Below are 12953 nucleotides of genomic sequence, written 5' to 3' on the forward strand. Positions count from 1 at the left end.
AGGAAATAAAAATTCCAACATTCTTAAAAATGATGTTTGGTCTGATGTATTCTAATGACCCCAAGTACTTCTCTTTCAAATTATTTCAAGTTTAAGCTAAATTTCTTCATGGTAATGTACTGCATTCTGGGAGTTGTGGTCCAGGAGCTTAATGTTCTTATGTTCCATATGGGCCTCACTCTCTGACTGAACTGTAGGCACATCTACATGTGCAATTAATGCAAAGCAATAAACTCTGGACCAATAAAATCCTGATTTTATTGCTGTTTGCACATGTACCCAGGATTACAGCACATTGAGCCAGGTTGGAGCAGCCCTGGTTGGCAGGGGGGCCCATGGGTCAGCCTGCCAGCTCAGGCCTGCTCTGACCCTGTGCAACATGATGCAGAGGGGCTGGCTGGGGCACAAGGATGCTCCAGTGCAGGGCTAGCCAGCAGGCATCCCCCACACCGAAGCACCCTTGTGCCCCGGCTGGCCAAGGCAACATCTACACATGCACTGCAGTGAAGTAAAAATTTCTGCAACAGGATAGTATTTACAAGTACTATCCTGCTGCGGAGTAAATTAGTTTACTCCAGCCTAATAGGGGCACATTTATAGACACTGAGATGTTTACTGCACAGTGAATTAGTTTAATGCACAGTAAACATCTTGTGTAGACATGTCATCTATCTCCTTCAGTATACCAGGTGTGGCTCCCATGATGTGCCACACAGCCTGATCAGAGAGAAATCAGTTCTTTTCTTGATGGGACATAACAGTTCTCCAGGAAAGCTAGTCTATAGGAAAGAATAGGGTCCTAACAACAACTCTCGCAGGGCATCATTCTACAATAAGAGAATGCAGTTTAATGTTTCACTGAATTGATTCAAAATGAAACGTTTCAGGGTCCCTCTGAAAAATGAAACTTTCTGATTTGGGCTTCATTACAATTTCCTTGATGAAAAACTGGAACATTTCTGCAAAATCCAAATCTTTCTGTGGAAAAGTTTTGATTTTGCAGAAATTGCATTTTCTGCCAAAAATCATATGCAATATCCCCAACTAGCTCTACTTAAAACATCTAATGAAAATGTAGGGAAGACAAGACTACAGCTTTAGCATTATGAGACTTCCTCTTTCTCCATTCAGGAAGCTAACAAATATGCATAGCTTAAACACAAAACACCAACAGAATAACAGAGAGAGAAAACAATCCAAGGCCTAATCCTGTAATATACTGAGCACTCTGACTTCCCCTTGAAACATTAGATATATATGAATATTTAAATGCTGATAGTATTTCTCATTTAGTTATTTTAGATACCCCAAAAAAGAAGTAATACCATTCTTCACTGGGAACTTTGTTGGTATATTCTGTGGGATTAACCAGTAACTCAGAAAGTCTAATGCATATGCAGGACTTTCATTTGCTTCTGTGACAATTTGCCAGAGGCCAAATTGAATTGTACTTGCATAGGAAGTAGTAGCATTTTTTTTTCCCTTTTTGGTAAGCACAAGCTCAAGTAAAAAAAGCCTATTTAGTAGCCCAGAAGCAGTTTATACCATCTCATCTGCTCAGAGGAGGCTTCGCTCCACTCCTTGCCATGTTTTCCTTTTAAGATTTTTGTACCAAAAAGGCAGGTTTTCTTACACGTTTTGAAGCTTTGTAAGAGTGGGTGTAAAAGTAGGACCTAGTACAGCAAGAGAAGTGTCTCTGCTGACATCAAGTAGTTACTAAAGATCTTTAAGCACTGATTAGTTACACTCTTTCCCCCTTCAGCATTATTCTTGGTTTCTCCTTATTCAACAAAAGATGATTTTCTATGCTGTATACATAATCTCAGCTCCTAATAATGGTTTTGTGCAGTATTTTGGTGGTCTTCAGAGCCTGTTTGTTTTAACATCTTGCACTGATAGGTACATTGAGTGATAGCTTTAGAATACTAATGCTGGGGCTGGTTCTAACAAAGCTTTACTTTTTGAAAAGTCTTTAGACCATTCAGTGCTCCTGTGCCACACTGAGCAACAAGAGGGCAGAAAGGCCATGCTCAATGATTTGTTGATGCAAAGTAAGCAGCCTACTGGAACTATGGCTCTCTGCTTCACATTGTGCCCAGGCTCCTTACAAAGCTGTCGTCATTTATTTGCATAAATATCACGCTTGCCCCTTGTTACAGCCTTCAGTAGCATTTGTGTGACAAAGGAAATGGAGGGAGGCAGATTTAAAATGTCTTGCATTCTCATCTCGGAAAAAGAGATCATTGCACAGCAACCCAAAAATATATTTTTTCTTTTTAGTGTTTTTTTTCTTTTTAAGGTTTTTTTTTTTTTTAGGGATTTTTTTTCTTTTTAGTGCCCTCCACACAGATTTCTTTATCCACTTCTCCCCACCCCACCGCTCCTATTTCTTATTTTAGAGCCATTGCTTCTTCCCAGTATAGGAATCCAAAGCACAGACACCTCAGGATAATATGACTTGTGGTATTTGCTGCAGAACAGCCTTATGATGACCCACATTTCTGGGCTTCAAGTTGTTGGTTTCTTCCATTAACCACTTGACAGAATCACTCCACGTCACCCATTTTCATGGCAGTACTATGAGAAATTTGCTGTCACTGTATTTTTGATTATCAGGTTGACTTGCCCAAATTCCCTTTCGGTTAAAAACACATTTGCTATCCGGTCTACACATATATATTTCAACGTTTCCCAAATTGTGGTCCACAGGGCATTTGCTGGTGGTCTGTGAAGAGCTGATGAGTCGCATCTGGCTTTTCCTCTCTTTCCTGCTCGTAAATTGCATTAAAAGATCACTAAAATAAAAGTTCTTCCCTAATACTGCTTTTCCATTAAAGCAACTTCTAAGGAATCACAGGAATGGTATTGCAATGCCAGCAGGAGGGGAAGGGATTCACACAGTTGCAGAAAGAGAAGAGACAGTTCACAAGACAATTAGAATGCAGTCCATACAATTAAAAGCTTGATTAGAATCCCTGCTCATTCTAACTCATTTGAGTACTGTTCCCACTCATGTTCAAAGACACATGCGCAATTTTGTAGTCCTAAATAAAGAGATCCATTTCAGCTGAGAGAGCCATAAAATAAATCAGAAGGTGTTTTATGGAGCTGTTTGGGAAATCTACTTAAATGCATTTCTCTGGCATGCAGCTCCAAAAGAGCGAAAGTGCCAAGTTCTCCACTGTCCTCCAACCAGAAAGCACCCTGTATCAGCCCTGTCTGCTGTTAGACATTGGGCACATCTACACATGCATTAACATGCTGTAATTACAGGTACTTAACTAAATGCACCATAATCAGTGCTACTGCACATTAGCACCAGCACACACTTTTTAGGTGATGCTAATGCGCAGTAGACTAATTCTACTGTGCATTAGTGCACTATTACTTTTTTGTGCCGCACTAATGCACAATAGAATAAGTCTACTGTGCCGTTAGTATCTCATGTAGACATGTCCATATAGAGCAATTTTAGGCACTACATCATATTAAATTCATTTGTGTGTTTCAGAGGTAAAGATTTTTTTACCCAAATAGCTTTCAGATACCATGATTTTTGTGCTCCTTGCTGTTGTTGGTTTTCACTAAACATGTAAGATCTTCAGAAATTGACCTTTAAGACTCCTGAACACTCTAACTGGGTAGAAAATTCAAAAGGCAAGATGTTAAAATAGAATTCCACTGACTAAATTCTAAGTACAAAGCCAGGTAGCACGAATAAAAATAAACAGACTTTTGGTAGCTTTTATCCTGAAGATTCTGCTTGGAGGTTGTATCCCTTTTCCCTACCCATTAGTTTTCATTGTCTTTCATACATAGCTCTTTGAGTCAGAGATTCTTTTTTTTTCCTATCTGTAAATGTACCCATTTTGGATACTACCAAGATATAATAATTGTAATAATAGTAGTAATATGTCATTTCTGATAAACTTTTCTAACTTTTAAGTTTGGGGGTTTGGTTTTTTTGCAACTATTCCTGCATCAACCTATTGCTACACTCTTTTAGGTGAGCATGATCTAGGGGAAACAAGTGTGACTGACTGAACAGTACTGTATTTATTTGAACATAAGACAACACCCTAATAATTAGTTTCTATATATGGAAATTTTATAAATTTGTTATAATTTTCCAAGTATAGAATCTAATTATTGGAGGTTTGCCTTGAATTTGTTCCCCTCCCACTGCTACAGTAATGAAAATAATTCTGTGGGGGATGAGGTGGCCACCTTGCTTCTGCCCCCCAACTTTTTCCCCCTGCAGCCCTTTACCTCCTTACTATCAGATCCCGCTCTCCCTGAGCACATGGAAAAGAGGCAAATCTGAAAACACTGGGTGTGTCTACACAAGATGCTTTAATGCACATTAGACTAATGTGTAGTAAAGTATCACCGTCTACACATACACAGCAATTACTAGGCAGCATAATAGTCTAATGTGCCATTTTTCTAGAACTGTAAATGCAGGTACTAGAAAAACGGTGCATTAACTAATACACTGTACCACATATGTAAATGCTGACCAGGAACAAATTGCTGTCCTGGCTTGGTGGGACGCTGCCTTCTAGCCACATGGAGATTGGGACAGGTCCCAATATCTACATGGCTGAGAGGCAGCTGCTGGGCAGCCAAGACAGATCTCAAGCCAGGACAATCCCAAGCAAGACAGTTTCCCCCACCACCCCCCGAAGCTCAGACCTAAGCCCCCCCCCCGGTGCCCCCTGCCAGCCTGGAGCTGGTGCCCAAGGGATCCTGGAGCTCCCCCTGGCTGCTGCAGGGGGACAGAATGGGGCAGGAGCAGCCGTGGACTGAGCTGCTCCTGTTGGGCTCAGTTTGCTCCCAATGGGGGCACATGTGTAGATGTATGCCAGGGAGCACTTTAATGAATCTAAATTTTCTGCGCAGATAATTCAGGCACATTAATTGCATGTATAGACATGCCCACTGACGTTGAAATAAATATGTCTGTAGTAATTTACATATAGATAAATTACTATAGATTCCTATAGACTTAGTTCATTCAGTATTGATGCATTTTACCTTTTCTGAAACTGCTGCAAGTTTAAGCACAGGTACTCCAAAAAACACACTTTTAAGCAGCACTTTTGTACCTACTTTTATATATATAGTAGAAACTATGCATGATACTAATCCAAAGCTAAAAGGCTCAGAATTTACCATGCAACCCACTGGGGTGGGCTTCAGCAGGGGCAATAACATTTCAAGCCATGCTGCCCCCACAGCTCAGCACTGCTCATCATGGGAGGGTACTCCAGATACCGCCCCCTCCCCCCCAACAAAGGAACCATGTGTTAATTAGCTCCCCACTGATGATGGGAACTGGGTGTTCTTGTCATGAGTCCTGGGATCCTTCAAAAATTTTATATGCAGATAAGGTGCAGAGCAGTCTGGTCTGGTTCCACCTTATGGGCTAGGGACAGACATTACACACACACTGGTTTAAGTGATAAGAAACTGGTTTAAATCTGTAACAGAACATAAGTTCGGTGCACATAAACCAGTTTCAAAATGGCTGAAACTGGATTAAGATAAACCTGGCTGAATGTAGTATCAGACTTAAGCGATTTGGGTCAAACTGTTTTATGCAATGTCTGCCCCAGACCTTTTCCTTGTTTAAGTTAAACCAGAGTCCCCCAGTATCCCAGATGCTTTGCAGCCCTGGGCTGTGCTGTCTGCTTCAGAGAACAGGGCTGGCCTGCCCTTCTGCTCCCTAGCCAGAGCTCCGGGAAAGACTGCAGGCACAGCAGGATCTGCCTGGATTCCCCCTGCCCCCCCCACCCCTGCCAACTTGCTGCTCAAGCAGGGATTCCCTCTCCCTCTCTCCCATCTCCCACATCATGGACTCCAGCCCTATAGACCCTAGGCATGTGATACGCTAGCTAAGGCCAAGAGGTGTGTGTGTCTCCAATTTCACTCGGACAGGCAGACAGACCAGTGTCCGCTTTGGGTACTTTAGAGGTAATCAACAGGCCAGCTGGTAATATCCCTCCATTTCTTCCTTGGAAAAAGCTGTTTAAGAAGAGCTTGAACTAATGAGAGAGACTTTTGTTTTGGTGATGGGCTGATAAACGCTGTGTAGACAGTATGAAGAAGCAGGGAGAGGGAGATTGAAAAGCTCAGTATCATCAACAGATGCATGCACTGCACCTCCCACCCTTTGCTTCAGAGTACTAGCTCAGGGCTGGGGTCTAGCAACACTCCCACCCCTTGAGCAGTAACCTGGGAAAAGCCTGGGACTCTGCAGGCAAGGTGGGATTTAAACTCCTCCCTAATTGGAGCATCCTGCCGCAGCCTGGCCATGCGCCTCCTCAGGTCACTGTGGAAGGGAAGGGAAGGGAAGGCTGCTCTATCACCCCCTGGCGTCTAGCCTGAGCCACTGCAGGCATGTGCATCAGTCCAGAGGGAATGTCTTTTCAGTTGCATACTGATTCAATCTAGGCAGTTTAAACTAACTTGCAAAGATTGAATCAATTTAGGCTAAGGGTTTTTGAATGTCTCTCCCTACCCATGGAGGGCAAGGCCTCACTACTCATATATGACAGGCTGAGAGGGGGTGTCAGGGGGATTCTGGGTGAACTCTTTGGGGCCCCATTTGGGGATGTTTGCCAGACATTTAAGGCTGGTGAAAAAAACAGGAATCATTGATAATGGGAAAGAAAGGCACAGCTCAGCTGTAGGAGTGAAGAGGAAGTTGAAATGTATGCATGAATGACACACGCTCCTGGAGGCTGCGGGGGGGCACGGCGACTGCCCGCAGGTGTTTTATAGTCACACTCAATGTTGCCTGCATTTAGTCAACTTCATAGTTGACTTCCATTGTTGAGCACTTGCTACTTTTGGCAGCAATTTAATGATAAACAATGTATTTAATGAGGTTTCTTTATGTGTGAATGTAAGATGAGGAGCTTTTTTTCTCATGCTGATTGGAGAGAGAAATCTTCTCTTGTGTTTGAGTAAATGCAGTATATTTTTTTTCTCCAAGGACTACATGAAGTCACTACAAAATGCAAAGAGGTTTTAATAAGTAATTTCAAAAACCTAATATTGACTTTTTTATATATATCAGGTGAACTTTCTGTGGAAGATGTACACGATCCTTTCCTCGTTAGTGTTCATATTATCACAGATCCAGGTGAATCCAAGATTCTCCAACAAGCTATTGATAAGTTGTTAGCTTGGATCCATCCAGACCTCCAGCTATTCCGAGTTTCAGAAAGACGGATTGCGAGGAAGCGCAGCAAGTCTATCAAGGCTGCTGTCTCTCAGCCAGCCCTTGCTGTCATCTTGTTTCTGCAGGAGGACTATGGAGAAGAACCAATTTTGCAGCTCCATGAAGCTTTTCAAAGACCACCATGGCATTATCACCATAGAGAACAAGTGCATGGCAAGTTCCTTCCATACTTACCATGCAGTCAGGACTTCTTTACTCTGGCCCAAGGGACCCCGCTGTGGGCCATCCGGCCGGTGCATTATGGGAAAGAAATTATCCGTTTCACCATATACTGCAGAAATGAGAACTTTGTTGACATGTTGAAGCTGTATGAATTAATCCTGAAAAGACCAGTGTGTCAGAAAAAGGCAGATTTCTGTGTCTTTACTGTCTATTCCAACATGGATATAGACGTTCAATTCTCCTTAAAAAGACTCCCCAAAGGCCAGATTCCAACACTGACAGAGTCCGCAGTACTGGAGTTCCGAGTAAAAGATGTTGGACATCTTGTTCCTCTCTTGCCGAATCCTTGTAGCCCCATCAGTGAAGGCAGGTGGCAAACAGAAGACCATGATGGGAATAAGATCCTTTTGCAGGTATGCTTTACCATCTTTAATTCAGTGTATGGTTGAACCTAAAAACAGCAAATGAAGAGTGAGACCTCTATCTCTGTGTCCAGACTGCCAGAGAGCAAAATATGCTGCTCAAAAGGGAGCTTATAAATTCTTTGTACATGTTAACAAGTAAAAGATAGGTAAAGCTGTAGGAAATACTATGATCCTTGGTTATTGATAATCTCTGAGACTGAGATAAGGCAGTTGTAGAAAGGGGAAAGTTAGTTACCTGTTCAAATTGTGAATGGAGGAAATCTTTCAGTCTTTGACAACACAAATCATTTTCTTAGGTAAGTGAGGTTGACAGACTGTACCTTAGTAAATGGTCTGGGAATATTTATCTCTTCTACAATATACCTATCAGATCTGGGAGAAAGATGAAAGGAGGGGAAAAAAGGAGCACCTAGCTGTATGTGCTTAAAGAAAGACTAAATAGTGTTGACTAAAGAGGAAGGGAAAACTCCCTAAAGACACCCATACAGTTTATCAAGCTGTTCAGATTCATAACAAGTGCTAGTGAGTTAAATAGAACATACAATAAGCACTCAAAAACTGCGTGTTCCTCAACAATATATATGCAATCATTTGAACAGAGGCATGAAGGCATTAAGGAGTGGTCTCTGTTCATCCATGTGCATCAAATCCACAGCTTCACTACTATGAAGGGTTTATCGCACTTTTATTCTTCTGCATAATTGAAATAGAGAACCCCTACTATGCTGGTAGGGAAGTAGCAATGCATGCCTCCCTGCACTGTCTACAAGGGTGCCTCAGTGGCTTTTCACAAAAAGAAATCAAGTAGCTTCATGTAGTAATTCTTGTGCAGACTTAAGGATCCATTTCCCAGTACTAATTTCTTGAACCACAAAGTTCTGTTTGGTTTCAAATGTGTAGTAATCTTCCAGTGAAAATAACATGTAACACTAAGATTTCTGTAATTTCTATGCATGGTATGCAAGGAGAGAAAAATCAGATAAATAAAAATACAGCAATAGCTAAAGGAATACCAGACTGTGAGAGCATGGAAAGCATGAGAAAGAAGGTACTAATATTGATTAGAATGATATTTCATATCATGGAGAAGCAGGGCTGGAAGAGACTTCCAGAGGTCCTTTAGTCCAACCTCCTCAGTAGGCAATCTAGTTAATAGAAGGATAGTCCGTTGTTCCAGCCAAGAAATTAGATGAGTTCATTAAAGCCAAGAGTCTGGGCAAAATGGAAGAACTAGAACTATTGGTGCAGAAGGTGTAACTAGATATTATAGGACTAAAAGAAAAAATAAGTAGCATGGCAATCATTAGCAGGACATAGCTGTTGAAGAGCATGCACAGTTTACAAAATATTGAACTAAGGGTAGTGGTAGGGTAGTGTTGTACGTTAATGAGGTGGAAGCTGGTAAAGAATCAAGTAGGGGATACATGGGTAAAAAATGAATTGGTTTGGTTCAACGTCACGTTGAGGAACGATGGTAGAAAAAGGTACTATTTTGCTAGCTGTATGGGTTTACATGTAGACCCCTGACATGAGATTAGATATTAGATGGGGATTTTATCCCTATCTAAGGATTTTATTATTGAGATAACTAATACTGACACTTGTGCCACTTTAGGAGACTTCAATTTCCCAACTACAACTGGAGAAGAAATGCTACTAATAATAATAGTTAGTCCCAGTTATTTCTGGACATGATAGCAGACAGATTTCTTTAACAGATAGTTACTGAACCAAGAAAAGGTGACAGCAATTTAGTGTTGAATTTTGAGATGTAATAAGGGCATTATAGAAGAGCTGGGTGTAGAAAATAGCTTTAGTTTGAGTGAGCGCAAGGTGATTCAGTCAAATTAAATGGAAAGATGAAGAAAATTAGTTCTGTAGCCTAGGTTTTGCATTTCTAAGGAGCAACAATTGAGAAAATAAGGGAACTAGTTAATGAAGACAACTAAATTGAAAAGCTGAAGGATTTGACTGTGTGGAGGAGTTATAACATTTCTTTAAGTCAGAAGTGCAAAAACCATCTGAAATTTGCATCTTAAGCAAGGGAAAACAACTTGAAGAGAAGGATGGATGATGGAATGGAGAGCCTGCCATATGAGTGAAGACCAGAAGGGCTTGATCTGTTTATGAATGAAGGTAGAGAGGGATTTGATTACTGTCTGTAAATACATCAAGAGCACAAGGCACATGGCAAGGCCAAAAGTGTGTTTATGTTAGAAGACAACACTAACAAAAGAACAAGAGGGTATGAAGTAGCCATGAATAAATATATTCTGGAACAGGCTTCAGATGGGAATGGGAGGGGCAAAATACCCAACTAGGATTATCATGGAGCTTGATTACTTTATGAAAGGGTTTCTTTGACATGGCTGACTGCAATAGCAGGAGACTGCATTTCTTGACCTGGGAGATACCTTCCAGTTTCATGTTCTTATGACAGTCATGGGTGGGGGAGGGGATTGTAAAACACTTTGGCTGCCTTCAGACATGCAGGCACATGTGCTTTGTAGTGCCACAAACCTCTTTGCAGTGCTTCAAATCACACGCCCGGGATGTTAAAACATGCTCCACACTGTAAATATGCAGTGCAGGGGCAAAATTTGCTACTGGGATTTCCTGGTAGGAAAAAAAAAAAGACACTGAGAAAAAAAGCAGCATGGCACATGCTACAATAGTGTTCCAAAACAAACAGAGGCTTGGTCCTCCAAGGAGATGCTCTGGCTGCCGGCCAGAGCATCTCTACTATTTCATTTGTGCTCCAGCATGCCGGGAGCCAGGAGGAGCAGGGAAAGGGCAGTTTGCTTGATGCAGGACAGTTTGTCCCTACCAAAGCATATGCTGTGGCACAAATTTGTACCACTACTATTTGTGCCGCTGTAAGCGCATGCCCCTGCACATCTGGATGCGGCCTCTCTTGCTATTGCTACAGCATCAGAAATGAATTTTACCTTTCATCAGAATCACAGCACACTAATATTTTGTAGTTTGTATCTATTAATAAACAGAATATTTTGATTGATCCATATGCAAAACAATTATCTCTACACGCACAAAGTTATCATTGATACCTCATAATAAAGGATACCTCTCTTAGTAATAAACAATTGGTGTTTATTATGCCTGGGATTTGAATATTCTTCAGTGATTAGCTTAACAAGATGTGACCTGTATGTATTTCCTAGGATACTTGCAGGGTCTGGGACGCTTGCCAACCACTCGGATTGCTCCATGTTCTTAGCACATGTTGCAAATGCAATTATCAAGGAGCTTAGAGAAGATGGAAGCAAGGGAAAAAATATTAGTGGACAAGACTGGGATTTATTACCACAGATACTAATTCCTTTGTTTGCAAATAGAACAGCCCTAAAAATAAATTGTTTTGTCACAGCATCTTTCTTTGGTCTGCTTGCCCTAACAAGGGCCTCATCTTATTCTAGCTGAAATAAAGGAGAGAACTGCTGTTGGCTTTAGTGGGAGCAAGGTTAAGCTTATGATCAGTATTGCTTCTGACATGATTTTGATGTGTTGAGCTATAATTTACATGTAGTTCAATAAATAACTGTTAAGCATGCCAATGAGATTCCCAAAAGTAGACCTGGGAGTGCAGATGTGTTCCATCTGCATTACATGAATTCATTCTGCATACTCCTGATAAATGTTGGCAGTGCAAAATTTTTGAAGACAAGAACTAGTATTAGAGCTACTGACCTAAATGAATATCATCAGATAAAAAAGCACCTAAATCTTGCACAGAACATCTGATTTTTATAGCTAGTAAAATGCATGCCATTATCTATGAATCCTCCTGTTTATCCCTCTCCTACATGAGCCATGAGAAGAACAGAATTGCCTACTTGGCATTCAGCTTGTTCATACCACTTGCAGCTCTGTGTGAAGTCAGTGGCTATAATCAAATCTCATGCTTCAAATGGTTGCATACAGGAGTCAGGAAGGATTTTTACATGTGTTTACACAGGCCACTGATTTCAGCTGAGGTATCTGGGTTCTCCTGTAAGCCATTAATGTATAACAAGATAAATATCTGTTTTAAAGAAGCAGATATTTTCTTTCCCTACACAAAACATTAAATACATTCTAACTATGAACACTCCTTGCACGCATCCAGACAAGCATGGTCATGCAGTATGTGGCACCACAGACACATCTGTGATGCCACGTACTGCACGTTCAGTTGCTCTCTACGCTGCAAGGGAGCAGTGCGGGGGAGGTTTTTTTAATGTCTGGATATCCAGGAGTCAAAAAAAAGCCTGGGTGGGGGGGGGGGGGGGGGGGAGTGGAGTGGCGCACAGGGGAGCAGCCTTTGCTGCCAGCCAGGATCCACACAGCAGGATTGCTGCTGCTGCAGCCCCAGGAGGCCCCCAAAACCCCAGGTAAGGCTACTGGGATCAACCAGCCTTTCCTACCCCACCCAGGGTAACTTGCCATGTGCCAGAGCGTGTGTGGCATAGACGTTCCCCGGGGACAAGTAGTAGCAGCACAAGGTGTCCCACTGCTTGTTGGCCCCAGGGAAACAAACATCCATGCACGTGTGGACATGGCCCTGGAGTCTTCTCATCAGGGAAAGATGTCCAAATGATGATATAAATACTGTAAATGGTTCTACCAGTCACCAACACTTATTTCCTTCTTTTTGCACTGTTTGTCTTCCAAGTCATCCACAAATTTCTCTTGTAATATATAAAAGTTGTAATTCCCTATGGAACTACAGAGATTGCAGTAAGCAGGTTTTTTTAAAAGATTCTGTTTTATCAGAAAGTTAATATGTTTCATCAGCAGCTGTTTTATTATTCGTATTCAGGCAAATGATTAGATGGCTTGACAGATAGTTCGCTCCCTATTTTGAAATTAAAATCAAAATCAGCTTTTTTTGTCCTAGAAGCTGAACAAGTGGTGTATCAATTTGTACACAGAGTCTTTGTTCTGTCAGAGGGCTGGTCCTTTTCCAGCATAGATGAAGCTTTTGTTTCTGACAGAGGAAGCACAGCTATACCAGGCAGTGCTTTGTCAGTTTGTAGTGAAGTAATGGACATTGCAAAAAAAAAAAAAAAAGAGCCATCTATAAGGAGACTGAAGAGAAAAAAAAGGTTCAGATGATA

The 12953-nt window shown here is 41.5% G+C and overlaps 2 protein-coding genes across 3 annotated transcripts in view; one reads left to right on the forward strand and one right to left on the reverse strand.

Annotated features, from left to right (window-relative positions):
• FAM124A (family with sequence similarity 124 member A) overlaps window positions 1-12953 on the forward strand; it is an 83707-nt gene that overhangs the window by 62007 nt on the left and 8747 nt on the right. For both annotated transcript variants that reach the window (XM_019491371.2, XM_019491372.2), the window contains one exon: window positions 7085-7824. In XM_019491371.2, the coding sequence (XP_019346916.1) occupies window positions 7085-7824 (740 nt within the window). The remainder of the gene's footprint in view (window positions 1-7084; window positions 7825-12953) is intronic.
• Window positions 7775-12953, reverse strand: part of INTS6 (integrator complex subunit 6) — a 173127-nt gene continuing 167948 nt past the window's right edge. The window contains exon 18 of the mRNA XM_059732017.1: window positions 7775-7862. Within this exon, the coding sequence (XP_059588000.1) occupies window positions 7841-7862 (22 nt within the window). The 3' untranslated portion in view covers window positions 7775-7840. The remainder of the gene's footprint in view (window positions 7863-12953) is intronic.

This window comes from Alligator mississippiensis, chromosome 1 (genome assembly GCF_030867095.1).
Source record: "Alligator mississippiensis isolate rAllMis1 chromosome 1, rAllMis1, whole genome shotgun sequence".
Classification (NCBI taxonomy): Eukaryota; Metazoa; Chordata; order Crocodylia; family Alligatoridae; genus Alligator; species Alligator mississippiensis.